General features: G+C 48.5%; 1 protein-coding gene across 2 annotated transcripts in view; it reads right to left on the bottom strand.

Annotated features, from left to right (window-relative positions):
• LOC135820959 (uncharacterized) overlaps positions 1-26,052 on the bottom strand; it is a 229,129-nt gene that overhangs the window by 87,657 nt on the left and 115,420 nt on the right. For both annotated transcript variants that reach the window (XM_065334020.1, XM_065334018.1), the window contains exon 10: positions 24,933-25,031. In XM_065334020.1, coding sequence (XP_065190092.1) covers positions 24,933-25,031 — 99 coding nt within the window. The remainder of the gene's footprint in view (positions 1-24,932; positions 25,032-26,052) is intronic.

Here is a 26,052-nt window from a genome sequence, read left to right as displayed (position 1 = left end):
ATCGAATAATTTTCTGGTCATAAAATTCACTAAACTGAGGGCGAGACAAATAGTCAGTGCTCCCCGATTCCGTCAAGCTGCTTTGAAGTCTGGATGCTCATGTGATACTAACAAGCTCCCCGTTGTTACTTCCAGCAGCTTCATTTTCCCTGCAACAGCAGCTATCAACCTCTCTCTCCATCGTCGACAATTATCACAGATTCAACATTCTACATTTATCAGCACTGCACTGTATGAATATGTCTCGAGACGAATTTAGCGGATCAACAGCGCTTTGCTGGAGATAAATTCTCCTCTAGAGGACCTTCAGGGTACCTGGAAGGGTATAGAAGACGGGATCGCTCACGACGTTGAGAGAACATAGAAAACAACCTCCTCTTCGATTGACAATTGGCCAAAAAGTATGTGAAATGTATGTGCGCAGATGCATTTCCACTGGCAAGCTAATCCCTCATTACGTCATCAGCGCTCGCTCGGCGAAATTCAAAAGTCGTCTTCCTGCTCGACTCGATTGCTTCTGGAGACTCGTTCTTGTTCTAGGGGTCTTCTCTTTCACCAACCTTCGTCTTGGCATCGAAAACTTGGCGTCGAAAATGAAGCCGGAGTGCCCCTTTAAGACATAACCTGGGATTCGAACCCGCACTATCGCCCTGCATGCATCCCCCGATACACTTCGCATACATACTAATTCTTCCAAGTTGCTTCACGTTATGATCTTGCATTTGAAAGCTCTATTTGAATATGCATTGTGGCCAGCCGTCTTTGATGGTACGGTACGGGACAGGTACGGGACAGGTACGGTCGAGGATAATACCACACCGTCTACTGCCTTTGAAAATCGTGGCCAGCTGTTTGTGGCCGGTCAGCCGTCTTTGATGGTACGGTACGGTACGGTACGGGACAGATACGGTCGAGGGTACTACGACACCGTCTACTGCCTTGATGACCTAGGCAAAAAAAGAAGCAGAAGGATGTTATAAATTTGTTAGGTACCTCCTCCCGTACCTTTTCTAGCTGGCCTGCATGCACTTACGTACTCACCTTTTGTCTCCTTTTGTTCCGTTGGCCTGGGTAGCTACTTGCGCGCCCATATTTGCCATAGCTACCCAGGCCCTTTATCTTGCCGTTCAGTCTTGATCTCTCTCTCTCTCTCTCTTTTCTCACTCTTCAATGTAGTCATTTCGTTCGTCTTGGTCTCTTGTCTCGTCGTCTATAATAAATGTCGTTCCCTCAACCTACCTGTTCCCGTTGTAATGTCTGGATAATGTGTCGTCAGCCGTCCTGTTTCGAACTCAACATTGGCGCCCGATTATTGATCAACCCACGACCCTGAGATCATCCCATGCCCAGCCGTCCTCAACCGCCATTCGTCTCGTCTATGTCAACCTCGTCTCGTCCATGTCAGTCTCGTCTCTCCTACGCCAACCTCGTCTCGTCTCTATCAACCTCGTCTCGTCTATATCAACCTCGTGTCGTTCAAGCCATGCAGGTCATCTACCTTTCTCTCTTTCTTTTTTTTGTATGCGTTTCTTCTTCGTCAAATTTATTTTCGTGGATTTTTTTGTAGTGTGTGTGCGCGCGGGTGTCCTTCATTAATATTAGGGGTCCGATCATGGTGAGCCACGCTCTCTTATTTATGTCGTATATTAAAGTGTAACTAGGCTCTATTAGCCGTGCAAAATACTAGTCCTCAGAATACAATTCAAGTCCCTCGTCGAACTCCAATAGTTATTTTTTGGGCCATGTTTTGAAGGGGCGTTTGGGCCCGTTGTTATTGGCAAGGTACACACTATAGTATGAGTAGTACAGGAACGTTGACGGTTGTAATGATCTGTAGTGCATTTTTTAGTCCACACTTTTGTGAGGCCATCAGTCATTTAAAAAAAAATCTTTTTCTCTCTTTTTTTTCTCTCCGCGAGGACGGGTTTTTTTTTCATGGAGGGGTGGTATGTTAGGTACCTCCTCCCGTACCTTTTCTAGCTGGCCTGCATCCAATTACGTACTCACCTTTTGTCTCCTTTTGTTCCGTTGGCCTGGGTAGCTACTTGCGCGCCCATATTTGCCATAGCTACCCAGGCCCTTTATCTTGCCGTTCAGTCTTGATCTCTCTCTCTCTCTCTTTTCTCACTCTTCAATGTAGTCGTTTCGTTCGTCTTGGTCTCTTGTCTCGTCGTCTATAATAAATGTCGTTCCCTCAACCTACCTGTTCCCGTTGTAATGTCTGGATAATGTGTCGTCAGTCGTCCTGTTTCGAACTCAACAATTTATTAAATTCTACTATTTTTTTTAAGGCATAACCTGGGATTCGAACCCGCACTATCGCCCTACATGCATTCACCATACACTTCGCATTCATACTCATTCTTCCAAGTTTCTTCACGTTATGATCTTGCGTTTGAACGCCCTATTTGAATATTGCGGCCAGCTGTATGTGGCCAGCTGTGTTTGATGGTACGGTATGGTACGGGACAGATACCGGATAGCGCCAGGCGTAGCACAAACACACAAACAAACCCACAAATACAAAACAAGAGAGCTTGGAAGCTAAGGGCCCTACGCTTTGCTTTTTTGCCTTGATGACCTAGACAAAAAAAAGCATAGGGATGTTATAAATTCTTTAAAAAATTCCTTTTTTTAAAAGACATAACCTGGGATTCGAACCCGCACTATCGCGCCCTGCATGCATTCCCCCATACACTTCGCATTCATACCCATTCTTCCAAGTTGCTTCACGTTATGATCTTGCATTTGAAAGCCCTATTTGAATATGCATTGTGGCCAGCCGTCTTTGATGGTACGGTACGGTAGGGATAGGTACGGGAAAGGTACGATCGAGGGTAATACGACACCGTCTCCCGTACCGTACCATCAAACACAGCTGGCCACATACAGCTGCCCGCAATATTCAAATAGGGCTTTCAAACGCAAGATCATAACGTGAAGCAACTTGGAAGAATGGGTATGAATGCGAAGTGTATGGGGGAATGCATGTAGGGCGATAGTGTGGGTTCGAATCCCAGGATATGCCTGAAAAAAATAGGAGAATTGAAAAATGTATAACATTCCTATGATTTTTTGCCGTCAGATACGGGATAGCGCCAGGCGTGACACAAACAAACAAACACACAAACAAACACCAAATTAAAGCTGTGTGGACCCTGGCTAGCGCCAGACGTTACTGAAGTAACGTCTTCTGCATAGCTACGGGAATTAAAGCTGTGTGGACCCTGGCTAGCGCCAGACGTTACTGAAGTAACGTCTTCTGCATAGCTACGGGAATTAAAGCTGTGTGTGCCAGACGTTACTGAGGTAACGTCTTCTGCACAGCTACGGGAACGAGAGAGCTTGGAAGCTCCGGGACCTACGCTATGCCTTTTTGCCTAGATGACCTAGGCAAAAAAAGCAAAGGGAATTAGGGATGTTATAAATTTTTCATTTCTCCTATTTTTCAAGACATAACCTGGGATTCGAAACTGCACTATCGCTCTGCATGCATCCCCGGATACCCTTTGCAAACATACTAATTCTTCCAAGTTGCTTCACGTTATGATCTTGCATTTGAAAGCCCTATTTGAATATCGTGGCCAGCCGTCTTTGATGGTACGGCACGGTAGGGGACAGATACGGCCGAGGGTAATACGACACCGTCTGATGACCTAGGCAAAAAATGCATAGGGATGCTATAAAGTTTTTGAATGCTCCTATTTTTTAGGCATAACCTGGGATTCGAACCTGCGCTTTCGCCCTACATGCATTCCCCAATACACTTCGCATTCATACTCATTCTTCCAAATTGCTTCACGTTATGATCTTGCATTTGAAAGCCCTATTTGAATATCGTGGCCAGCCGTCTTTGATGGTGCGGCACGGTACGGGACAGATACGGCCGAGGGTAATACGACACCGTCTACCACCTTGATGACCTAGGCAAAAAATGCATAGGGATGCTATTAAGTTTTTGAATGCTCCTATTTTTTAGGCATAACCTGGGATTCGAACCTGCGCTTTCGCCCTACATGCATTCCCCAATACACTTCGCATTCATACTCATTCTTCCAAGTTGCTTCACGTTATGATCTTGCATTTGAAAGCCCTATTTGAATATTGTGGCCAGCTGTTTGTGGCCAGCTCTGTTTGATGGTACGGTACGGTACGAGACAGATACGGGATAGCGCCAGGCGTGACACGAACACACAAACAAATCCCAAATTAAAGCTTTGTGGACCCTGGCTAGCGCCAGACGTTGCTGAAGTAACATCTTCTGCATAGCTACGGGAATTAGAATTAACTTTCATGGCACTCACTCCCAGCCGTGAAAAATGACATTAAAATATTTGCATTCTCTCGTTGTGTGATAAACGTATTGGTTTATTTCCATCGAGGAGCGAGTGGAAAAGAACAACAAAACAAGGAACAGCATCACGGAATCAGCATGCTCAATGTGTAGTCATGCGTGCATGCCAAATACCAGTGCATGACGCAAGCTGACGTAAGCTGCGTACAATAAGACAGATGCACGCAATTGGTTGCATATAGGATAGCGTACATAATAATACAACACGCCGTTCCGAGATCATAATGGGTGAACAAGCCAGACTATGATCTAAACATAATAATAATGAAGATACAAAAAGGATAGAATGGGATACGGAGCTTGGGTTGGCTGTGACTCAGAGTTTCACGCCTGTGGCGATCATCAGACAGCAATGAATACAAAAACTCAATGAATGTTCTTGATATAGTGTGGTAAGGTGCTAGTGGAATCAGAGAATTTAAGCGCAAATAAGGTGAAGCGGTGATTCTATGCATGTACTTGCAAGATCAGCGCCGGACATCAGGTATAATCCTGGTTTATGTAACTGGAGGTGTGAAGTTAGATAGGTAGAATTTGAGTCACAGCTAACCCAAGCTCTGTATCCTATTCTATTCTTTCTGTATGAAGCTCTGCGCCCCGGTGCATTGAGCACTCTTTTGAGGACCACACCCAACTTTCCGTGTGTAATAATGAAGATACAAGAAACTAACTCTCCTCCTCCATGCATGAAAGGTACTGTTCAACAGTTTATTAATATTGAAAGTACAAAAAAAAACATGAACAAGAGGGAAGGCAACGAGAACAGTCACAGTGTAGCACAGACTACAGAAGAAGAAAAATTAATCAAACATATGACTACTTGGTGTGCAGAAATGTTCAAACGGTCAGGTTGACGGCGGTTACGGGTGCTGCGACGGGGTGCAACAACAGGCTCAGCAGGTGCAGGAACAGCAGGTTCAGACGCACTATCAGTAGAAACGCGATCAGGCAGCAATGGGACATAGGGCCGTAGGAAGGGACGATTTCGCTAAAACACACGACCACTACACAGCTTGACGTAATAGTCTTGATGGGTACCAATGGCGATGACGATGCCTCGAGCTGTCCACCGTTTGGTGCGCGGATCTTGCAGATCTACTTGCATGCCAATAGTGAGCTTAAATAACGTGCGCGGCTGAGACGAAACTGGATCCGGGACCGGTGGAGAATCAGAACTCTCTATACTGGTAGCACGCTGTTTCCATTCCGGGGCAAACGACGAGTGATGCGCCAGCACGAATGATGAGATCGAACGACCGAATAGCAGCTGGGCAGGACTGGGTCCAGACGGATGTGGGGTATTACGCCATTCCAACAGACCACGCTGGAAGGCATCGGTGTCCAGGTTGCCATTACTAGTGGTTTTCGCAATAAGGTACTTCATGGACTTCACCGGGGACTCGACATGGCCAGTCAATTGCGAGAAGTGCGGGGTTGAGGTGATGTGCTTCATCTGCCAACGGTCGCAGAACTCAGTGAAGCGTCGCGACGCATACTGGGGACCACCGTCGGTTGAGATATCACTGGGAACGCCAATATCTGTAAACCAGCGACGAAGTAGACGAACCACATCGGCAGATGTGGCTGTACGGCCTATCTTTGCGACACACGGCCAACCGGTGCATCGATCGACCAACACAATGTATTCCCAACCTTGGCAATGGAAGAGGTCAGAGCTGACACTCTCGAACGGCGTTGACGGTTGACGGTCACTCTGCAGCGGTTTGCGTGGCAAAGATGGCTGGAACTCACGACAGGGCTGACATGCACGGACAAGGCGGTCAAGGTCAGAGTTCAAACCAGGCCAGTACACTAGTTGACGCGCACGGCGCTTGGTGCGGTCAATTCCTTGGTGTGCAGCGCGTAGATCTTGCAGCACTGATGCACGTAGAGCAGCAGGTACTACGATGCGATTGCCCTTCAGTACGACGGCGGAGTCGACAGATAGGTGTTCGCGTCCATTCCAATAGGGCTGCAGATGCCGTGGAAGGTCGGAACAGGAGCGTTGGAAGCCGGTGAGTGCCATCTGTAGGAGATCTTGATACTCAGAGTCCGAGGCGCACGCATCTTGGAGCTTGGCATAGCGTAATGATGACATCGAACCAGAGTCATCAGCTCGGAGGCAAGCACGAATAGCGGAACCAGATGGCAGGTCGTCTTCTCCAAGCAGGTCAGATGCTTGTGGGTCGGAGACGGGTGCTCGAGACAGAGCGTCGGCGGCATAATTCAGTTTTCCTTGTCTCCAGGAAGCTTGAAATTGGTACGGCCGAAGCTTCAGCAGAAGACGCTGCCAACGAGGATTCTCGACCTGATCCAGGCTATACGTGTTGAAGATTGGAATCAGGGGCTGGTGGTCTACGATGAGGTCGAATCTGCTGCCGGCAAGGTACAGGTGGCACTTGCGTACAGCCCAGACAACAGCAAGACATTCAAGCTCAATCATAGCGTAGCGACTTTCAGTGTCGGTGATAAAGCGGCTACCACACTGGACGAGGCGCCAGCCAGACGGGTGAAGTTTGAACAGTGCATAGCAGAGTCCTTTCGAGCGGGGTGCATCGGTTTCCAGACGTGTTTCCAGACCAGGTTGGTACTACGCCAGAATAGGGGGTTCGACCAGAGCATTCTTCACACGGTTGAACGCATCGGTGTGTGGCGTTTCCCACTGGAAAACAGCAGACGTCTTCAGCAGACCACGAAGCGGTGTCGCCAGCTCGGCGATAGCAGGTGTAAACTCAGCAAGCTAATTTACGAGGCCCATGAACGATCGGAGATCGGTCCGATTCGTCGGGGTTGAGAAGTCGCGGATAGCGGTGAGCTTAGCGTCATCGACAGTCCAACCGTCAGCATGCAGAATGTAGCCGCAGAACTCGATCTCGGTAGCGGCGAACACAAACTTCTTCGCCCTAAGGGTTCCGTCGTGCTTGCGCGCACACAACAATACGCGCCGGACGCGTGCCACATGGTCACCAAGGTCATCATCATAGACGAGACAGTCATCGACGACCTTTTTGAAATTGGTGATGTTGTCGAATGCCGTGCTCATACGGCGGTTATACTCGTCTCCGGCCAAGATGAGGCCCTGCGGATTGCGCAAGTACTGATACCAGCCCCATAGAGTGATAAACGTTGTCAATGGCCGCGCTGCTTCGCTGAGTGGCACTTGCCAGTAGCCATGGTGAGCATCGAGCTTTGTGAAGAAGCGACCGCTGACACTGGTGACGACTTCACGAGGTGGCTGTGTCGGAAGCGTGGGGCGTTGGATCTGATAGTTCAGCTTCTTGAAGTCCACCGTTACACGCTTCTCAGTGGTGCCCTTCTTGTCGACTATAACAATAGGGTGGCACCAGTCGCGGGGTTCAGAGACAGGCTCAAAAGATGCCATCCTTCACCATGTTGTCAAGCTGTTCCTTGATCTGGTCCCGAAACGCATAGGGCACTGGTCTAGCGTGCTGAACACAGGAAGGTGTAGCGTCTGGTTCGAGCTGAACGTCCATTAACAGACTGCATACAATAAGACAGACGCACGCGGGTGGTTGCATATATGATAGCGTACATAATAATTCAACACTTTGTAAAGCAGAAGAAGAAACACATGGGAACGAGCTATGAAGAAACTATCCACAACTGTAACTAGATGATAAGTAGGGCTGAAACGGTTACACATTTGTGCCTAACGGTTAGCTGTTAGCCTAACGGTCGGTTAACAGTTATAACCTGTAAGACTGAAACATAGAGACTTTATTCCCGTAGCTATGCAGAAGACGTTACTTCAGTAACGTCTGGCGATAGCCAGGGTCCACACAGCTTTAATTTTGTGTTTATTTGTGGCGGACGGACCTCCGTCTGGCGCTATCCCGTACCTGTCCCCTCCCGTATCATCGATCATCAAGGTGTATTTGTGCCGTCGGCATGCCTGCCGCTATCTCGTACCTGTCCCGTCCCGTATCATCAATGACAGCTGGCCAACATATTCAAATAGGGCTTTCAAATGCAAGATCATAGGGTGAAGCAACTTGGAAGAATGGGTATGTATACAAAGTATATGGGGGAATGCATGCAGCGCAGGGCAATATTGCGGGTTCGAATCCTAGGTTATGTCTTAAAAAAAAATAGGAGAAATGAAAAAATTATAACATCCCCATGCCTTTTTGCCTAGGCCATCAATGTGGTAGACGCGATGTCGTGTACCCTCGAATACAAAGAGAAAGTTTATTCCCGTAGCTATGCAGAAGACGTTACTTCAGTAACGTCTGGCGCTAGCCAGGGTCCACACAGCTTTAATTCCCGTAGCTATGCAGAAGACGTTACTTCAGTGACGTCTGGCGCTAGCCAGGGTCCACACAGCTTTAATTTGGTATTTGTGTGTGTGTTTGTTTGTTTGTTTGTTTGTGTCACGCCTGGCGCTATCCCGTATCTGTCCCGTATCTGTGACTACAAAGGCTCTACAGGATTGTACATAACAGCTGTCCACAATATTTGCGGGCTCCTGTATCTGTCCCGTACCGTACCAATATTCGTCGTATTATGCATACGACTCCCTGATGTAGAGGGGGATTTGGAAAGAAATAGGGAGACGAGGAGGAAATTAAATTAGAATAGACGCCAATTAGGATGCGTCAGCATAAACATACTTTGGAAGAGAGGTCCCGTCGTCTCCAAAATAAGCGTGAACGAGCGATTCAGTGCCGGTCACAGGAAACGTCGGAAGAGAGATCCCGTCGACTCCAGAACGCCCGTGATCGGTAGAGTCCGGCGGTACCAACATCAGGACAGACATCCCGTTGAGTCCAGAACGCCCGTGATCGGCAGAGTCTAAGCCGGTCCCAGGAAACGTCAGGACAGACATCCAGTCGAGTCCAGAACGCCCGTGATCGGCAGAGTCAGCGCCGGTCCCAGTAAACGTCAGGACAGACATCCCGTCGACGCGCAGAAAAACTAAATCTGCAACCTCTTTTGCTGTCGAACAGGATACGTATTTATATAGGAGACTGTAAAGTTATGTAATGTCCAAATTTCGACGTGAGCAGCAGGTCACTCGCGTTGATTTTTTCGACGTGCGAGCCAAATAACGCGAGCTGAACTTTCGCGCCACAGACATCCCGTCGACGCGCAGAAAAACTAAATCTGCAGCTTCTTTTGCCGTCGGACAGGATACGTATTTTAGGAGACTGTAAAGTTATGTAATGTGCTCCACAGCCAACCATGCATTCGGCGTCGTCATTGGCTCAACAGGTCAATGTACATGTATTACTACAAAAAGGCCAGAAAATCCGATTCCTGTATTAAAATCAACTAATGTTCGCTGGCGATTTAATTTCGCTGATTTCGCCGCTTGGTACCAACCGGCCAAAGTAAATCGCAGGCCAACGTTTGTCATATAGGCAAATGATGCATGATTGAGCAATGGATGCATGTGAGAGCAAAAATACCGATCGATTTCAAATTTGACGTGAAACTGCGCGTCACGTCGGAAATAACGTGCATCTTAACCTCTCTAATCGAGAGGTTTCTATTTCTCATCGGCCAAAATTTGTTGATTTACAAGGAGATAAAAATTAAAGGAGCAAAACAAAAGTACATGATTATTAGAGAAATAACAATCCGCAATAAATTCTGCAAATACTTTTGCCTAACTCATAATATTCAAACCGATTGAAACGTTTTTGCAATACAGTGATGTGGCCAATCAACGGAAAAAGACAATTCCATCAGTTCTTATAACATGTACGATGAGCTAGGCAAAAAAGCATAAAAGCATAGCGTAGGGCCCTGAGCTTCCAAGCTCTCTCGTTTGGTATTTGTTTGTGTGTTTGTTTGTTTATTTGTGTCACGCCTGGTGCTATCTATCTGACGGCAAAACAATCATAGGGATGTTATAAATTTTCAATTCTCCTATTTTTTTTTCAGGCATATCCTGGGATTCGAACCCGCACTATCGCCCTACATGCATTCCCCCATACACTTCGCATTCATACCCATTCTTCCAAGTTGCTTCACGTTATGATCTTGCGTTTTAACGCCCTATTTGAATATTGCGGGCAGCTGTATGTGGCCAGCTGTGTTTGATGGTACGGTACGGGAGATGGTGTCGTATTACCCTCGATCGTACCTGTCCCGTACCTATCCCTACCGTACCGTACCATCAAAGACGGCTGGCCACAATGCGTATTCAAGTAGGGCTTTCAAATGCAAGATCATAATGTGAAGCAACTTGGAAGAATTAGTATGTATGCGAAGTGTATCGGGGAGTGCATGCAGGGCGCGATAGTGCGGGTTCGAATCCCAGGTTATGTCTTAAAAAAAAGGAATTTTTTAAAGAATTTATAACATCCCTATGCTTTTTTTTTGTCTAGGTCATCAAGGCAAAAAAGCATAGCGTAGGGCCCTGAGCTTCCAAGCTCTCTTGTTTCTTTCGCTCAGGGCCCTACACTATGCTTTTTTGCTCTCTCGTTGTTTTTGACGCCTTTTATGCCTTTTTTCAAGAGTTTTCATGATGATGTCCACAATACTCAAAAAATAAATGACTAGTACAATAGTAACATAAGCTGGGTAGCTATAAAGTGGAAATATTGTAGACCTGGTCGAACTGACATGTCACTCAGTTATCTGAAAGTGACTGAAAAGGAATTTTAACCCTTTGCACATTGATAACCAGCACAGCCTGAAGCACAATTAGAAATTTCATCACAATTTTCACCTTCAAATTGAGGGCATAACTTTAGTTTCCTTCACTCGATTTTCACAATTTTGTGCTCTTTGGAAAGCTCCTGGTAAGAACAACGTGATGATACCAGGTTCCATGGAGCAACCTCCACATATCAGGCGCAGGATCACAGCAAAATCGTCCCCAAGCCTGATATGCAAGTAAAATCGTCCCATCGACCCCATTTCACTCTCATCCACCGCAGAATGCACACATACTACGGACCATCAGCAAATCAAATTTCGGTTCCATTACGGACGTGCCAAACTGAAAGACTGTGCGAAAATTCGAATGAAAAAGAGGTTCAGCATGTAGCAGCAATTTTTGACTCCACCACTCGAGTAAGTACTGCAGTCTGTAGTTCTTCTCGAGCTTGAGAAGTAAACATTTTGAGATGCGCTGTGGTTGTTGCATTATAGAAAGAGTACGTAAGGTTTGAATGGCAGGATAGCAAGTCAATTGGTTGGACTCGCTTTTCCTCCTGGCTGAAGATCACCGGGATAAAACGGAGGTGCTGGTGTTTCTCGCGGCCGTTGTACCGCTCCATCATGTACTAGTAACGTTACTGTAGCTCCGTGCACGACCCCTGCTCCATGTACTAGTGTATGGAGCTCGCGAGCTGCATTCGTGCAAATACACGTAGTCATGGCGGGTGGGAGCAGTTTTGGCGCTCCTGCGTCCGCTTCCATACTGTTTAGAAGAGAGCCTGAGTGGCCGTCAGATCACGTTTTCTATATAGAGGAACTGTCCAAAAATGGAGTTAGCCCTGCTGAGCTGAAGCAGGTGGATTTACAAGGGAAGCCTGGCTGGTGCCTCGTAGCACTTTCCTGTGGAGCCGCACGCGACCGGCTTGTATCCTCTGGCTTGTCAATAAGCGGTAAGGCTGTGCCTGTTACTGTGGGTGGCAGTGAAGTAATCACAGTATCGGTATTTGGATGCCCACTGCATTTACATGATGGAGCAGCTGCAAGTTCTTTGGGGGCATTTGGAGATATTCATGGCCCAATAACAAGAAAGATCGTGGAGCATAGTGATTTTTCAATCCAAACGGGAACCCGCCATGCAAGGATGAGTTTGAAGAAGAGCATGCCGTCTACTGTGCGTATAGGTTCCGGTAGTACTACGGTACGGGTTTGGTACCCAGGTCAAACGCAAACATGGTTTCGATGTCAGCAAGGCGGACATGAGGCAAAGGTCTGTCCAAATCGCCTCACCCACGCACGGAGTACGACAAATCCATGGGGTCGGGGTCCACCAGCCAACCGCCAACTGGCCAGTGGCGTGGGGTCAGACAAACAGGACTCATCTGCTGTAGGAGGGTCGGATGCAGAAAGAGTAGCAGGACGGGAGGCGGGAAATCCAAGCTCATTGGATCAGCAGCCTCCCTCGGCTACGACAGCCAACCGCCAGCTTGCCAGTGCTAGTGGCGTGGGGTCAGACAAACCGTACTCGGACTCATCTGCTACAGGAGGATCGGATGCAGAAAGGGATGCATCTAGGGAACCCGAATCTGCCTCAGTGGGAAGCACTGAAGGTGAGCCGGACTTCACTCTAGCTCTGTCCCCCGACAGCAGCTGGGCTGAGGAGTCGGATGGAGGAACCCCCACCCCCTCCCCACCGCAGCCTGATCCCACCACGTCTCTGGCCCACTCTGATCCTGCTAGTGACGAAGACAGAGCAATGGCCCTACTGGCTGACTGCGCTAAGAGCAACAGCAAAGCAGGCACCAACAGCAAACGGCAGCGAAGCTCGACCTCCCCCTCAGCTGAAACCGAATTCACCGAAGTCCGTGGAAGAAAGAAAAAGAGAAAGGGTCTAGCTGGCAGCAAGCAGAACACTTGGCGTTTTTAAATCTTAGAAACACGTTCAGGACCTTTTTGTTTTTTAAGAACTTTAGCTCTAGGTTAACATTTTGGTATTTTTTAGCTTTTGGTTTTTTTCTTGTTGTTTCTTCCATGGTTGCTCCATTTCGCCTCTTGAGCACAAATGCGTTCGGGTTAAGTAGCAAGTTAGACGACTTCCAGCACGCGTTGCTACAGCACAACCCTGACGTCGCAGTGGTAACCGAAACAAAGTTCACAACAGAGAAGGTCCAAGTGTGGGACACGATATTCTCGGGCTATAGCCCTCCATTCAGGCTTGACCGCACAGCACACGGTGGTGGAGTTGCAATCTGGGTGCGATCTACTCTCCCAGCCTTGATCATCGATGAACTGGCCGCCCCCCAGCATGAAGTCTTGTGGGTATCCATCCAGCTCAGCGCCGGGCACAAGATTGTCCTGGGAGGTGTCTACCGGCCGGGTTCGAGTGACAATGGAGGAGAGTTAGAGAGAGATAAGGGCATAGTATATTATGGATTGGGAGTTTGATGAGAAGGGAGTGCTCCAAGAACAGGAACAGGGTCGTAATGGCAGTAGCCTAGGGGGCGATGTCCGTGGCCAATGACCACCCAGACCGTTTCAGGTAGCGGTTGGTCAGAACCTTGAACTGCTGCATCCCTTTGGCAGACGGTGCATCGCGGAGGAGAGTGGCTGGCAGTTCATTCCAGGCTTCGATGAGGCACTCCGGGAAAGAGCGCAGCGCAGCATTGCACGATCTGGCAGGTAGGGCTGTCTGGAGTTGAAGCTCGTGCGCAAGGTTGGCTGCCGAGCGGCGACGTGTGGCAGGCGCGATGGCGGGTGCGATGGCTCTGGCTGGGCGTGTCGCTGCAAGAGTTGGTGGGCTTGTGATGTAATGGAGCTTTTACAGGGTTGTGAGGCCGGCCACACGGTGCCGCAGGGACAGAGTGTCCATTGCAGCCCCTGTCACAATCAGGGTTAGGGCACGATGCTGGACTCGGTCCAGCTGTGAGAGATGGGTAGCCGCAGCTCCAATCGATACAAATGGGCAGTACTCCATTAGAGGCCGAATGAACCCCCGGTATGCTATGGCACGCCTTCCGTAAGAAACCAATTCGCTGTGTGGCACGCACTGCAGTTCCTCGAAGATGCTCTGAGCATGATAGATGGGCATCAATCGTCACTCCAAGGAGCTTCAGCCGCGAGCATTCCGGGACCGCTGTGCCGTTGAACTGGATGGGTGGTGTCTCCCAGGGTCTGCGGTGGCGGGACACAGTCATGGCCTGTGATTTCGTTGGCTCGAAAGTGACGCGCCACTGAGCACCCCATTCAGCAAGTGCATCCACACTAGCTTGGAGGTTGCGGCACACTTCTGCCACAGCATGTGGCGTTGGGATGTGGGCATAAAGCGTGGTGTCATCTGCGTACGCAGCCGGAGTGATCCCTTCCGGTAGGACGTCGCAGGCGTCATTCACATACAGCAAAAACAGTGTGGGCCCAAAGATGCTCCCCTGAAGAACCCCAGCATCGATCTTGTACGATTCTGAAGATGCTCCCCCGACTACTGCCTGCAACTTCCTGTCGTACAGGTAGTCAGACAGCCAGTTGAGGAGGCGACCAGTGATGCCATATGACGCAGCCTTGTGGAGCACACCTCGGTGTGAAACTTTGTCGAATGCTCCTGCTATGTCTACAGTCAGCACGCGGACTGTGCCACCACGGTTGACTTCGGACACCCAGGAGTTGTTGAGAGACGTGAGAAGGTCAGATGTGCTGAGCCCCTGCCGGAATCCGTACTGGTGGATGGACAAGGCCTTTTCATGCTCAACATGATTGATTATGGCAGTGTTGAGAATCCTATCCATGACTTTGGAGACAACAGATAACAAGAACACAGGTCGGTAGTTCTTAACAGCAGAGTGAGATTGCTTCTTGTGTATCGGGACCACACGGGCTACTTTCCAGAGAGAGGGCTGGACATGGAACCGGAAACGGAGTGAGAACAGCTTGGCAAGTGGTGCAGCCAAAACTTTTGAGCACTGCTTCAGAACTCTGGCAGGGATGCCATCGGGTCCGGTAGCCTTGGTCGGATCCAGCTGGCGGAGCTGGCGCTGGACTGTCGCTTCCCGAAATCAGTTATCAGGGCAGATGTACACCTAGGAGGAAGGTCAGGAAGGTCGGAGTGCTGTAGATCTTGATCACCCACACTGCATTTGCTCGCAAAGAATTCTCCAAAGCAAGTAGCCTTTTCCTGGTTGGTGACATATTCTCTGCCCTGGGCATTGCGTAGGACAGGGATAGATGAGCTGCGGCCAGAGCCTGCAGCTTGCTTCAGGAGTGACCACCATTGCTTGTTTCGCAGTGATCCATGTTTGAGCCGATCTCGGATGCGGGCAGATTCTGCCTGCTTTGCGAGACGCAGGCAATTGGCAGAGGCTCGGACTTTGGCATTGTAGTCAATGAGTTGCTGGTGGCAGGTGGGGTGTCTCCTCAGAAGGTTCCATGCATTCTTCTTTACCTGGGTAGCGGCTGAGCATTCCGGCGTCCACCAGGATGGATCTGTTGGTTTCGTCGAAAGTTCTTTGTGTGGGATGAAGCAATTCATACCTTCCATGACAACAGCGGGTACTGATCTGCAGGACGCTTCGGGATCTTCTGATATATCCCAGTTTGCTGTTGAGTAGAAGTGCCGAAGCCGGCCCCAGTCTGCCTGAGCATACCTCCAAACACGCCGTTTAGTCGGTGGTTCGCGGAGTGGGGTGGCATGAAAAGTGGCCACAACGGTGGCATGGTCTAATGCTCCAATGGGGTCTAGTACATTTACCACCACTGAGGTCTCCGAGAAGTCGCTGAGTATGAGATCCAGGGTGTTCTCACCACGTGTCGGTTGAGTAACGTGCTGGTGGAGCCCGTGGAACGCAGAGTGTTCTTCCATGTATTCACCATCTGGTGTAGTCTTCGTGCTGCATAGCCAGCTTTCATTATGAACATTTAAATCACCAGCTATCACAACGCTGTTCCCGAGGGATCGAGCTTGATCCATGACTGAGTCAAGATACTCAAGCAGAGAGACATCTTGTCCAGGGCACGACCCGGGTCGGTACACGGCACATACAACTACCTTCCGCCTCGTCGTACTCTGGGGCTGTTGTTCAGCTGGAGAAAAGGTAACACTTGCCGTTGCAATGGCGGACTCCTTCATGGCGACAACCTCCTCTTTCAGTCCTGTTATCTGCATGACCAGTTCATCAATCCGGTTTTTGAGACCGACCTCCCGGTTTGCAGATTCCGACTCGAGCGCTGACAGCGTCTTGACACTTTCAAAGACGGACGATTCGATTTCAGGGATGGAGCTCAAAAGTTTTATTTCCGATTCCAGCAGGCTGCGAGTGGCAGTTCTGGCCGGCATAGCTACCTGTGTCTACCTACTAGTACTACCTAGACTATCTACTACTCACCACTCTTCTCTTATACCCTGTAACTACCACCAAACCGGCCTGGTGCCAGCTGGGCTGAGAAATCGCACGACAAACTACGGAGCTCGAAAAAGTCCAACCGTACTCTTCAACATGCAAAAAAACTTTATTGCATGAGCAAGTATCACACCGCCGTGCTACATGCCTCAGCATCGTACTCACAAAGCACTGCACACAAGCTTACAACGTACATGTGTAAAGTACACAGTTCGTGACTGCTCGCAGAGTGCTTCGTACTGCAGGATTTGTTGTGGAAACTATAATTCCCTATGAGCTGAGCGGTCACAGAATACAGTTGTGACCACTATAATTCCATTCGAACAGTTACACGCGGAATGTACAGTTGTGACCACTCTTTCTCTGTGAGTAGTCACAGGCAGAATATAGGTATTTCTGTATTACAAGAGAGATTGGAGGCTTTGTCACAACTCTGAGTTTCACGTATTACTACGATCGTCAGGCAACTAATGGCTCCTAAACGGGCAGCCTGAACATAAGGGGGAGCAAGGTGGGAAATTCTGAGGGGTATCATAGGCGACGCGTATCATAGCGCAAGAGTCAGGTGCAGGCGTGAAGTTGCCTAGTCTTCAGACTTGGGGCTATGCAGCAGCAGTTCCAGGGTGAATGACATAAAAATAGAGCTGGGGACTTAAATGCCAAATCCACACATGCCCACACCATTACACCCACACACATACACCCACACTCTCTCCCTTTTCTCACATACACATACACTCACACTCATGCGCGCGTACACGTGCACACGCACACACACACACACTCACTCATTCTCTAAATCTCTCTCTCTCACACACACACATTCATTCTCTACAACACACACACACACACACACACACACACACACACACACACACGCACATCCACACACACACACACACATCCACGCACGCACACACAAACACACACATACACACATTCTCTAAATCTCTTTCTCACACACACATTCTATCTCTCTCTCACACACACACACACACTCTTTCTCACGCATGCACACACACGCACACACTCACACATGTGCGCGCACACTTACTCACACATACACACACTCACACACACACACACAACACACACAAATAGGCAGCGGGACTACCACCTAGATTCACGTGACCTTGCGGACAAAGTTACGGAGGTAGAACTTGTTTTCATGACGACACTTGGACACAAGTATTTCTGTATTCTTATTTTATCTCTTTTCAACCAATCCACAAGCCAAGAAGAGATGCGTAGACGGAAGAACCGTACTCTTGGTGATACTGATCGCAAACATGATTAATTCCTCCAGGCCATTGAGCACCCAATTCTAAACCTTATTTAAGCAAAGCTCTTGTCAAAGCAGCATGCCAGTTCAAGAACATCTCGTCAGACATACAAATCGATACATGTCTGGTGCACTCTCACTAACAAGCAGGCATCGCAGGCTACATTCGCACCAGCAAACAAAAGACGTTAAAGTGAGTGAATATTTCTATAAAATTAATAATTAGAAGACAAATGAAGGTGTGGAGGATCGCCCAAAAACACTGACAAGGAGACAGTAAACGGTTGACAGTACTCGTATGCATGTACTTATACACGTTATAGCAGCACAACGAGAAAGACCATGTACCATAATGTTACATCAATAAATTTTACAGAGTTATGTTGGGAGTAGGAATGAAGATGTGCTCGAAGCAGTAAACTGCGTTAGCACTACGTTGAGCCACAACATTGAAATACAGTTTCCTGCAGTCAAAACAAGACACTCACACTTCTCTGGTCTAGTTCGCCATTCTTATCGATAAACATGACTTGATTTAATTTCTTACGATGGTTCTTGAGAATGGATCAATGATGTCTTGAATAGATGTCTTCCTGAACGACTTCAACTGAGAGGCAGTTTCAGTTTCAACAAGATGGACATTGTTTTTCTGTGGAGTCTTCCACAAGAAAGACAGAGCTACACACACGAAGGTGCTTGATGTACTCAGTACCTTCTTGGAGATGAACATATTTTCATTTCCATCTTCATTATATTTTCGTCTCTGCATCGTCGACGATGTCCACTTCTGACTCCGTAATCTTGTCACCCATCCTCTCCAAAAATACAAATCGAGTGCTGCTTGCATGCTGGATCAGTTGAAGTCAGTCTCTGTTCTAGCAAGATCGGCTTGCAAAAATTACATGAATGAAAATATTCCGAAATAGCTTTTCTGAACGACGAAGTAATTTAGTTTGTTCTTCAAATATGCTGAATAGCACAATCTACTAGCCAGAACGTCCTCTCAAAAGGAATTCTATCTGAAGCCTGCGAGATTTTCGACCACCCTTCGTTTTGGAGAGGAGCCCACACACACCAGACTCAAGCTACAAGTAGACTACGCGGAGATCGAGAGTTGATCGAAATATTTCTTGCTCACTTCTGAAACCTGTGATTGTGAAGGAAAAAAGTATGCTGAACGCGTGAATGCCTACAGTTGAGTCGTAAAATTTTGACGTGGGTCCTGTGACCGTTCACGGAGAAAGTCGCGGCTGTTTCTGACTGGTCATCGGGATTCAAACTGGTGTGTGACTTTATGACTGCTCTTCAGGGATTTGTGACTGTTTGATTGGTCACGTGGATCGTGATCGGTCTTCGAGACGTGACTGCTCACTGAGTCCTACATATATACATACACGCCCCACCCCCCCACCCTCACACACACACACACACACACAAACGGATAAAGCCAATCCTCTAGCCGACCTTTTTTCGGCTTACAGTACAGAACCTCAGTCTAAGTCATCATCATTCACTGCATTGCCCACTCCCTGTCTTCCACCTACGGAGGACCTATTCCAGATCAAGCCTTTGTCAACTGCATCCATGTTCAATGCATTAATTCGCCTCCCCGTCAACTGCATCCATATTCAATGCATTAGTTCGCCTCTCCGTGCGATGCTCCCAGCAGTCGTGCTGCCCAACCGTACCCTCCTGGAACTAGCTGAAGTATTAGCCCTATCCCTGACCGAACTCTTCAACCGTTGCATTTTAAGCAGTACGCAGCCTCTTGAGTGGAAGTCAGCGGTAGTCATTCCCCTGTACAAGGGTAGGGGAGATGCCTCTGACCGCTGAGTTACCGACCCATTTTCCTCCTTGATGGAGTCGCTAAACTCTTTGAATCAATGATTAGTCGTCAGGTCTACTCGTTTGTAGAGGTCAATAGCTTACTATCTCCGAGCCAGTTTGGCTTTCAGCATATTACTGTCAACTGCCATGCCAAGGACACGGGGGCAAAATCCAACGCCTACGCCAGCTTGCTGGTAGGTGGGAGCACACATGCCGACCCCACTATGGGCTCCCAGCAGGCCCCAGTCACCCTTGGACCTGACCTCCACCACCAGCAGAAGCCAGCAACACCTCCAACAACCCCACCAGCACTGGAGCAAAGCTGCCCACAAGTACCGGTAGTAGAGGTCGAAACAAACGCCAACACCGGCCCAAGTCTGTCTGTAGGACACAAAGACGAGGAAGACCCTGACATTGCAATCACCTCTGACGGAGGGCTCATACCTGAGCAGCATGACGAAATGCGCCCACACGAAATGAGAAATATATATCATCTAGCAGCTGCATCCACTGGTTCGAGCGGCTCGGAAGCGGATGCAGAAGACCAGGATCACTACACTGCAGCCGAAAGAGACGACAAAGTACTATCTGATGCACTGAAGTCGTTCAAGGGCCAGCGGGAATCGATATCACCAGAACACCACATCAGATTCACTCTTGTCAAGAATAGATGACCCAGGAAACAGAAGCCAACTCGTTTGCATTCCCCGAGCGTGAGTACTAGTCATCTTTCTCTCTAGTGTTGACATTAGCCTATCTATCTATTATCAATATGCCTTCTCCCCGACTTAACCCCTCTGCAGCAGGTTTTGTTCCCCGCCCTTCCATTCCCTGACTTTGTCTTTACATGACCAATGCATTTGGACTGCTGTCCAAACTTGGTTAGCTTCAGCACGCAGCGAAGATCTCGAAGCTTGAAGTTATTATCTTAACAGAGACCAAGCTCACTGCAGACACAGTTACCCAGGTGGAAGTCTCACTACCTGGATTTGCCCCTCCCAATTGTCGAGACCGCACCGCTCATGGAGCAGGAGTTGCAATCTGGATTAGGGATGGCATTGACTTTCAACACCTCCATGACATCAACGGTGGTGTTCACGAAAATATCTGGGTATCTGTTTACATGGCCCCCATACGAACACTGTCATTGGCGCTGCCTACAGGCCAGGCTCCTGTCTGGGCACTGACACCAAACTCTTCGAGCACCTTGATGCAACTCTTGACAGAGTTAGGCAGCATGGGTCGAAGATTATCCCAGGGCTTTCCACACTTGGAGGGAGAAACATTTGACTCGGGTCGGGAGGTGTCCCCCGGTGAAGTTTTTCTAGGAAAATGGCTTGCTGTTGGGGCCCGTGAACACATTTTTAACTGTCCACACACATGCAAGAACTCGTGCATTTTACAGCTACATGTACATGTACATGTACAATGACTGGCCAAACGCGACCTGGAAGCGCTGAATGGCCAACTGGACTAAAAGTCCCCAAAATAAAATAATCGGTTGTCCCTCTTTGGGAACAAAATCGGCCAGTTTGTCCGACAGGCGATCAAAAATCGGACGATTTCAGAAAAATCGGAGCAAGTGCCAGCCCTGTTATCCTTGCTGGCGACTTCAATGTGCACAACGGCTTGTGGTTAGGAAGCAACAAAACTACTCCTGCAGGGGAATGCACTGAGGAGATGTGTGTTAGCCACGGCCTGGAACAACATGTTATGATGAAGACGCAAGGGGACAATATACTGGATCTGATTATGTCTAACTATCTTTCTGACGTAACAGTCCGTTGCAAACCCTCCCTTGCCGCCTCGGATGTAACTCTGATAGCTGAATTTCCCCCACAAGCGTCGGAGGAACCTCCCACCAAACGAGTGGTCTGGCGCTACAACCTAGCGGACTGACCTCGACTTTCTCATTTTTATCCTCAATCTGACTAGACCACAGCCATCAGTAAACGTCCCAACAAATCATGTCATAATGTCACTGAGATCACTACACAAGGCATGAAGCAATTCATACCACCTCGTGAACTTGTAACCCGCCTGTCTGGCCAATTTGGTGGACACCTGAATGTTAAGCCCAGGTGAAGGCAAAACAGGAAGCTTGGAACCGCTCCCGCACGACTCCTTGGCCACAGCTACGATTGGGGCCCTTCAGGCAAACAGGCGTTGCACTCACTCTCTTCGCCAGGTGCAGGCAATACGCCTTGCCACGCTGAGGGACAAACTTTCACGTGGGAGCATGTCTGATCGAGAGTGGTGGTCCACGCTGAAGCAAGCAGGTGGTAGTGGGCGCAGCACAACCATACCAACTCTTGTTGACACTAACGGCGTCCGGGTTACGGCCAAGTCCCAGTAAGCAGAGTGCTTTGGCACGTTCTTTTCGTCAAAGTGCAGCCTCGGAGCAGACGACGTTACAAACGATCTGCCATCAGACGATCTGCCACCTGTAACACCTCACACTGAGTCTTGGCTTACTGCCGTCGACTTTCGAACGGATACTGTCAAAAGAGAGCTCAGAAGACTGAATCCCATAAAAGCCACAGGGTGCTGAAGAATTGTGCTAATGAGCTCTGCTTGCCTGTTGCCCAGCTGTTCTCCTTGTGCTTTCGGCAGGATGTGCACCGGAGGCTGTGGAAGGTCGCCGGGGTTGTTCCGATTCACAAGAAGAAAGCTAGATTAGATCTGCGCAACTGTCGTCCGGTGTCTCTCCCATGCATTTATTCCAAGACAATGGAAACAATCTGCAACCACTGTATCATAAACTTCTTCTCTAAGCACAGTATAATCTCCTCTCGACAATATGGCTTCCGGAAGGGACTCGGTACATATGATCAGAATTATTCTATTAACCAAGCTGCACAACGACTGGTCATCCACTGCAGCGAGCGGTGGAATGGTACATTAGTCTAGGAGCCAAGTCAGCAAAAGTCCAAGGAATAAGGAGTTACATGTACTGGCCATCGACATCGCCGAGGCGTTTGACAAGGTTTCACATCGAGGTGTACTCCATAAACCAGAGGCATGCGGCATCAGTGATCCGCTCATTCGCTGGCCCTCAAACTACCTCTGCTGTCGGCAACTACGTGCTGTAGTCGAAGGACAACATGCAGTCATCAGAATACCCTGTGCTTGCTGGGGTCCCCAAGGCAGTATCCTGGGTCCAACCCTGTTTCTGGTTTACGTAAACGACTGTGAGGAAGAAATACCGGATAGCACCTCGCTGGCTCTATACGCAGATGACACCACAGTCTACCAATGCATTGCGGCTTCGTGCGACATCCCAGATAGTGCGACCCAGCTTCAGCTTGCCGTGGACCCTATCGCCCGAAAGGGTACTGAGTGGAAAATAACTTTTGAACCGACCAAGTCCCTTTACGCTCACGATTGATTTTCACCGTCCGGCAACACCTCTTCCCCACGTACTGTTCAACGGTACCAGGGTGCCTGAAGTGGGCAAGATAAAGCTCCTCGGGATTTTGTTCGATACCACTGGCCCGCCTGGATGCAGTACAATGCAGGCACTAAAGCTGATAGGCCCTGGTGTCTCCGTACCAAGCCTGGAGCATAGGCGCAGGGTGGCGGCCCTGAGCTTCCTGTGCAAGCTCCGCTTCCTCCCACCGATGAACCACTTGAAAGCAATTATGCCCAAACCTCTCCAGCTGGCAGATGAAACCCCCAACACCCGTCTCTCCGCCCAGCGACGCCAGTCACACGACTTTCCATTGTGCCTGCCTTGTCGTTCCCGCTCAACCATGGCCAATGCTCTCCCTGCTTGCGGCTGAGCGCATGAAACTCTCCAACTGGATGGAAGCAAGGCTTGTAAACCTGCTACATGAACTTGCTGAACTACACGCTCTCATGTATTCTCTTTCTCAATCTCCCCCCCCCCCCCACCCCTTCCCCTCCCGCTTCCCCTGTTCTTTCTCTTTCCCTCAAACTTCCATTTATCTGGTGCCTCCAGAGCATGACGATGTCTAGACAAGTTGGTCGACGGAGCGCCTGGCCTCCACCACGATGGTTGCTGCATGTTCCCATTGCGTGCACCACATGGCTTTCAGTAAAAATATAAAAGGACTCAGTGTTCTTCCTCCCTCTGGGTCACCTTCTTTGTACCAGCTGCATTATCAACAAACTGCATTAACTGTGGACGACCGCTGGCGACAAAGTCATACTGGTATGGCAGTTTGGTATCTTCGAAAACCTTGTCGTTACACGGAATGCTGCTTATCCGCTTCATTACGCCAGTAGGGATAATCTTCAGGATTTTTGGTGGGGGGGGGGGGGTTGACTGCAAGTCCATAATATATGATGGGGTGCTATTCGGTTTGCGATAAGATTGGTAGGTACTCGGGTGAGTTCCGCATCATGCCCGGAGGTGTGTCTCAGGATTGCGAAACTATCATAGCTGCATAATTCGAGGCTTCTTTCCTGAAGAAGAAGCCTCAGTTTACTTAGGATGTATTCACTCACCAACTCGCACACTTTGGCGACATCAAACGATCCCATATTTACTTCAAAAACGTTATTGTTCTCTTTCTTCATCCAGGCTTCGCCCGCAGTCAAAATGCAAGGAATTGTTGCCCTGCAGCATTATGTCATTATCTATCTGGGGAATTTTGACATACAACCTGGCAGAAGATAATGCCTGTAGTATGAGCTATCTGGTGATTGATGGATAAAAATTCGCTTAAGTGAACACGAGAAATTCCTTGGCTTCTCGTTGAAGTAGCGGAGCCAGTTAATGACCGACTATCTGTTGTGCCATAAAGTGTGGCTGACGGTACTGCGGGGCATGCCAATTATCCCATGTTAAACTGCCTGGCTGACCATGCCTATTTTACATGTCGCGGGAGGTTTTAGCTGGCAGTGGAGGAAGTCAGTGAACCCGATCTTGTCGTCTTTCCATGTCACAAAAAAAAACACTTTGTTTTCATGGCTTTGGCATTGATGTCGCTGTAGGCCGCATCTTAAAAAAGGGTATTTCTTGGTGATATTCTTGTGGAGTAGGATCTGATACTTTTCGGTAAGACTACAGTACAGGTTGCGCAACTCGTTGGCTGAAACTGCCACCTGCGTTTAATGAAAATTGATATATTCGCCCCCCCCCCCCCCCCCCATTCGGTGCGGTACTGGATAGCTTTGTCTGCTCTAGAGCTGGGTCAGCCGAGTCGGTGTACCGGTTTGGGCATACTTGAACCCGTTTGGAAAAAGAACACCGGGTCACCTGTGACCCGGCTGGGAATATTTAGTCATTATACATCGGGGAGTCCTAAATAGTTACAACTCCGTAATGCAGTAGCAACACTTGGACGGACGTGGCGCTGGCCCGGTTTCATGGGTTGTGCCAGGTAAAAGTGAGCCTGATTGGCTTGAAATCCTAGTGCAGACACTGCATAGGTGCACTCACAGCTCTCAAATGTCCCGCAGTTCTTGCCAACGACATATGCATACTTACCCAGTCTGTCAAATTAACCTGCGCTTTAGCATTGCACAATATCTCAGCACACTCAGAAAAGCCTTTCTCGCAGGCTAGGTGGAGAGGTGTACGGCGCCGCTAAGGCACACAAACAGTCAACAACAGGACTATTCATTAGTTTAAGGTGCTGAAAAGGGACCCAAAGTTTAAAGAAAAAATTGACTGCCACTACCAGGATTACAAAAATTTAGACCAGTGATGTTCAAACCACGGAGCTATGGTATAGCTGTCATCTCAGCAAAGACGGTTAATAATGTATTCAGCCTAAAAAAACTCACACTTCCTCTTACACTAACCAGGCTGGGGGGAGGGGAGGGAGGAGGGGAGGGTGGAGGACGGGAGGGGTTTCAGCTCCCACTATACGCACACTCTTCGATTAGCTCAATCCCAAACTACTGCTAGTACTTGACAAACCGAATGTATCAGTTGCACATTGGTTGAGTGAGTTGAAAAGGGGAAAAAGGACTTCTAGAGATCCTTAGCAAAAAGAGTGTAACATTCGAATTAACTTTCATGACACTCACTCCCAGCCCTGAAAAATGCTGTTAAAGTATTTGCATTCTCTCTTTGTGAAGTAAAAGAAGAAAACACATGGGAACGAGTTATGAAGCAACTATCCACGACTGTAAAAAAAAGTTAATTATCGTGTCCATTCCCGAAGGGAACTCACGACGGCCGCTAACACCCGGTAAACCCTAGCGGCAGATGCAGCGATGCAGCGATGAAGCAGATGCAGCGATGGGGTCCACGACTGTAACAAGATGATAAGTGGGGCTGAAACGATGACACATCTGTGCCTAACGGTTAACTGTTAGCCTAACGGTCGGTTAACAGTTATAACCTGTAAGACTGAGACAAAGAAACTTTATTGTTTTTGATGCCATTTATGCCGTTTTTCAAGAATGTTCATGATGACGGCCAAAAAACTCAAAAAATTAATGACTAGTACAGTAGTAACATAAACTGGGTACCTATAAAGTGGATATATTGTAGAACAGGTCGAACTGACATGTCACTCAGTTATCTGAAAGTGACTAAAAAGGAATTTTAAACCTTTGCACATTGATTACCAGCACAGCCTGAAGCACAATTAGAAATT

The sequence above is a fragment of the Sycon ciliatum genome, chromosome 7 (genome assembly GCF_964019385.1).
Source record: "Sycon ciliatum chromosome 7, ocSycCili1.1, whole genome shotgun sequence".
In the NCBI taxonomy this organism is placed as follows: domain Eukaryota; kingdom Metazoa; phylum Porifera; class Calcarea; order Leucosolenida; family Sycettidae; genus Sycon; species Sycon ciliatum.
This window is presented reverse-complemented; position numbering and strand designations above follow the sequence as displayed.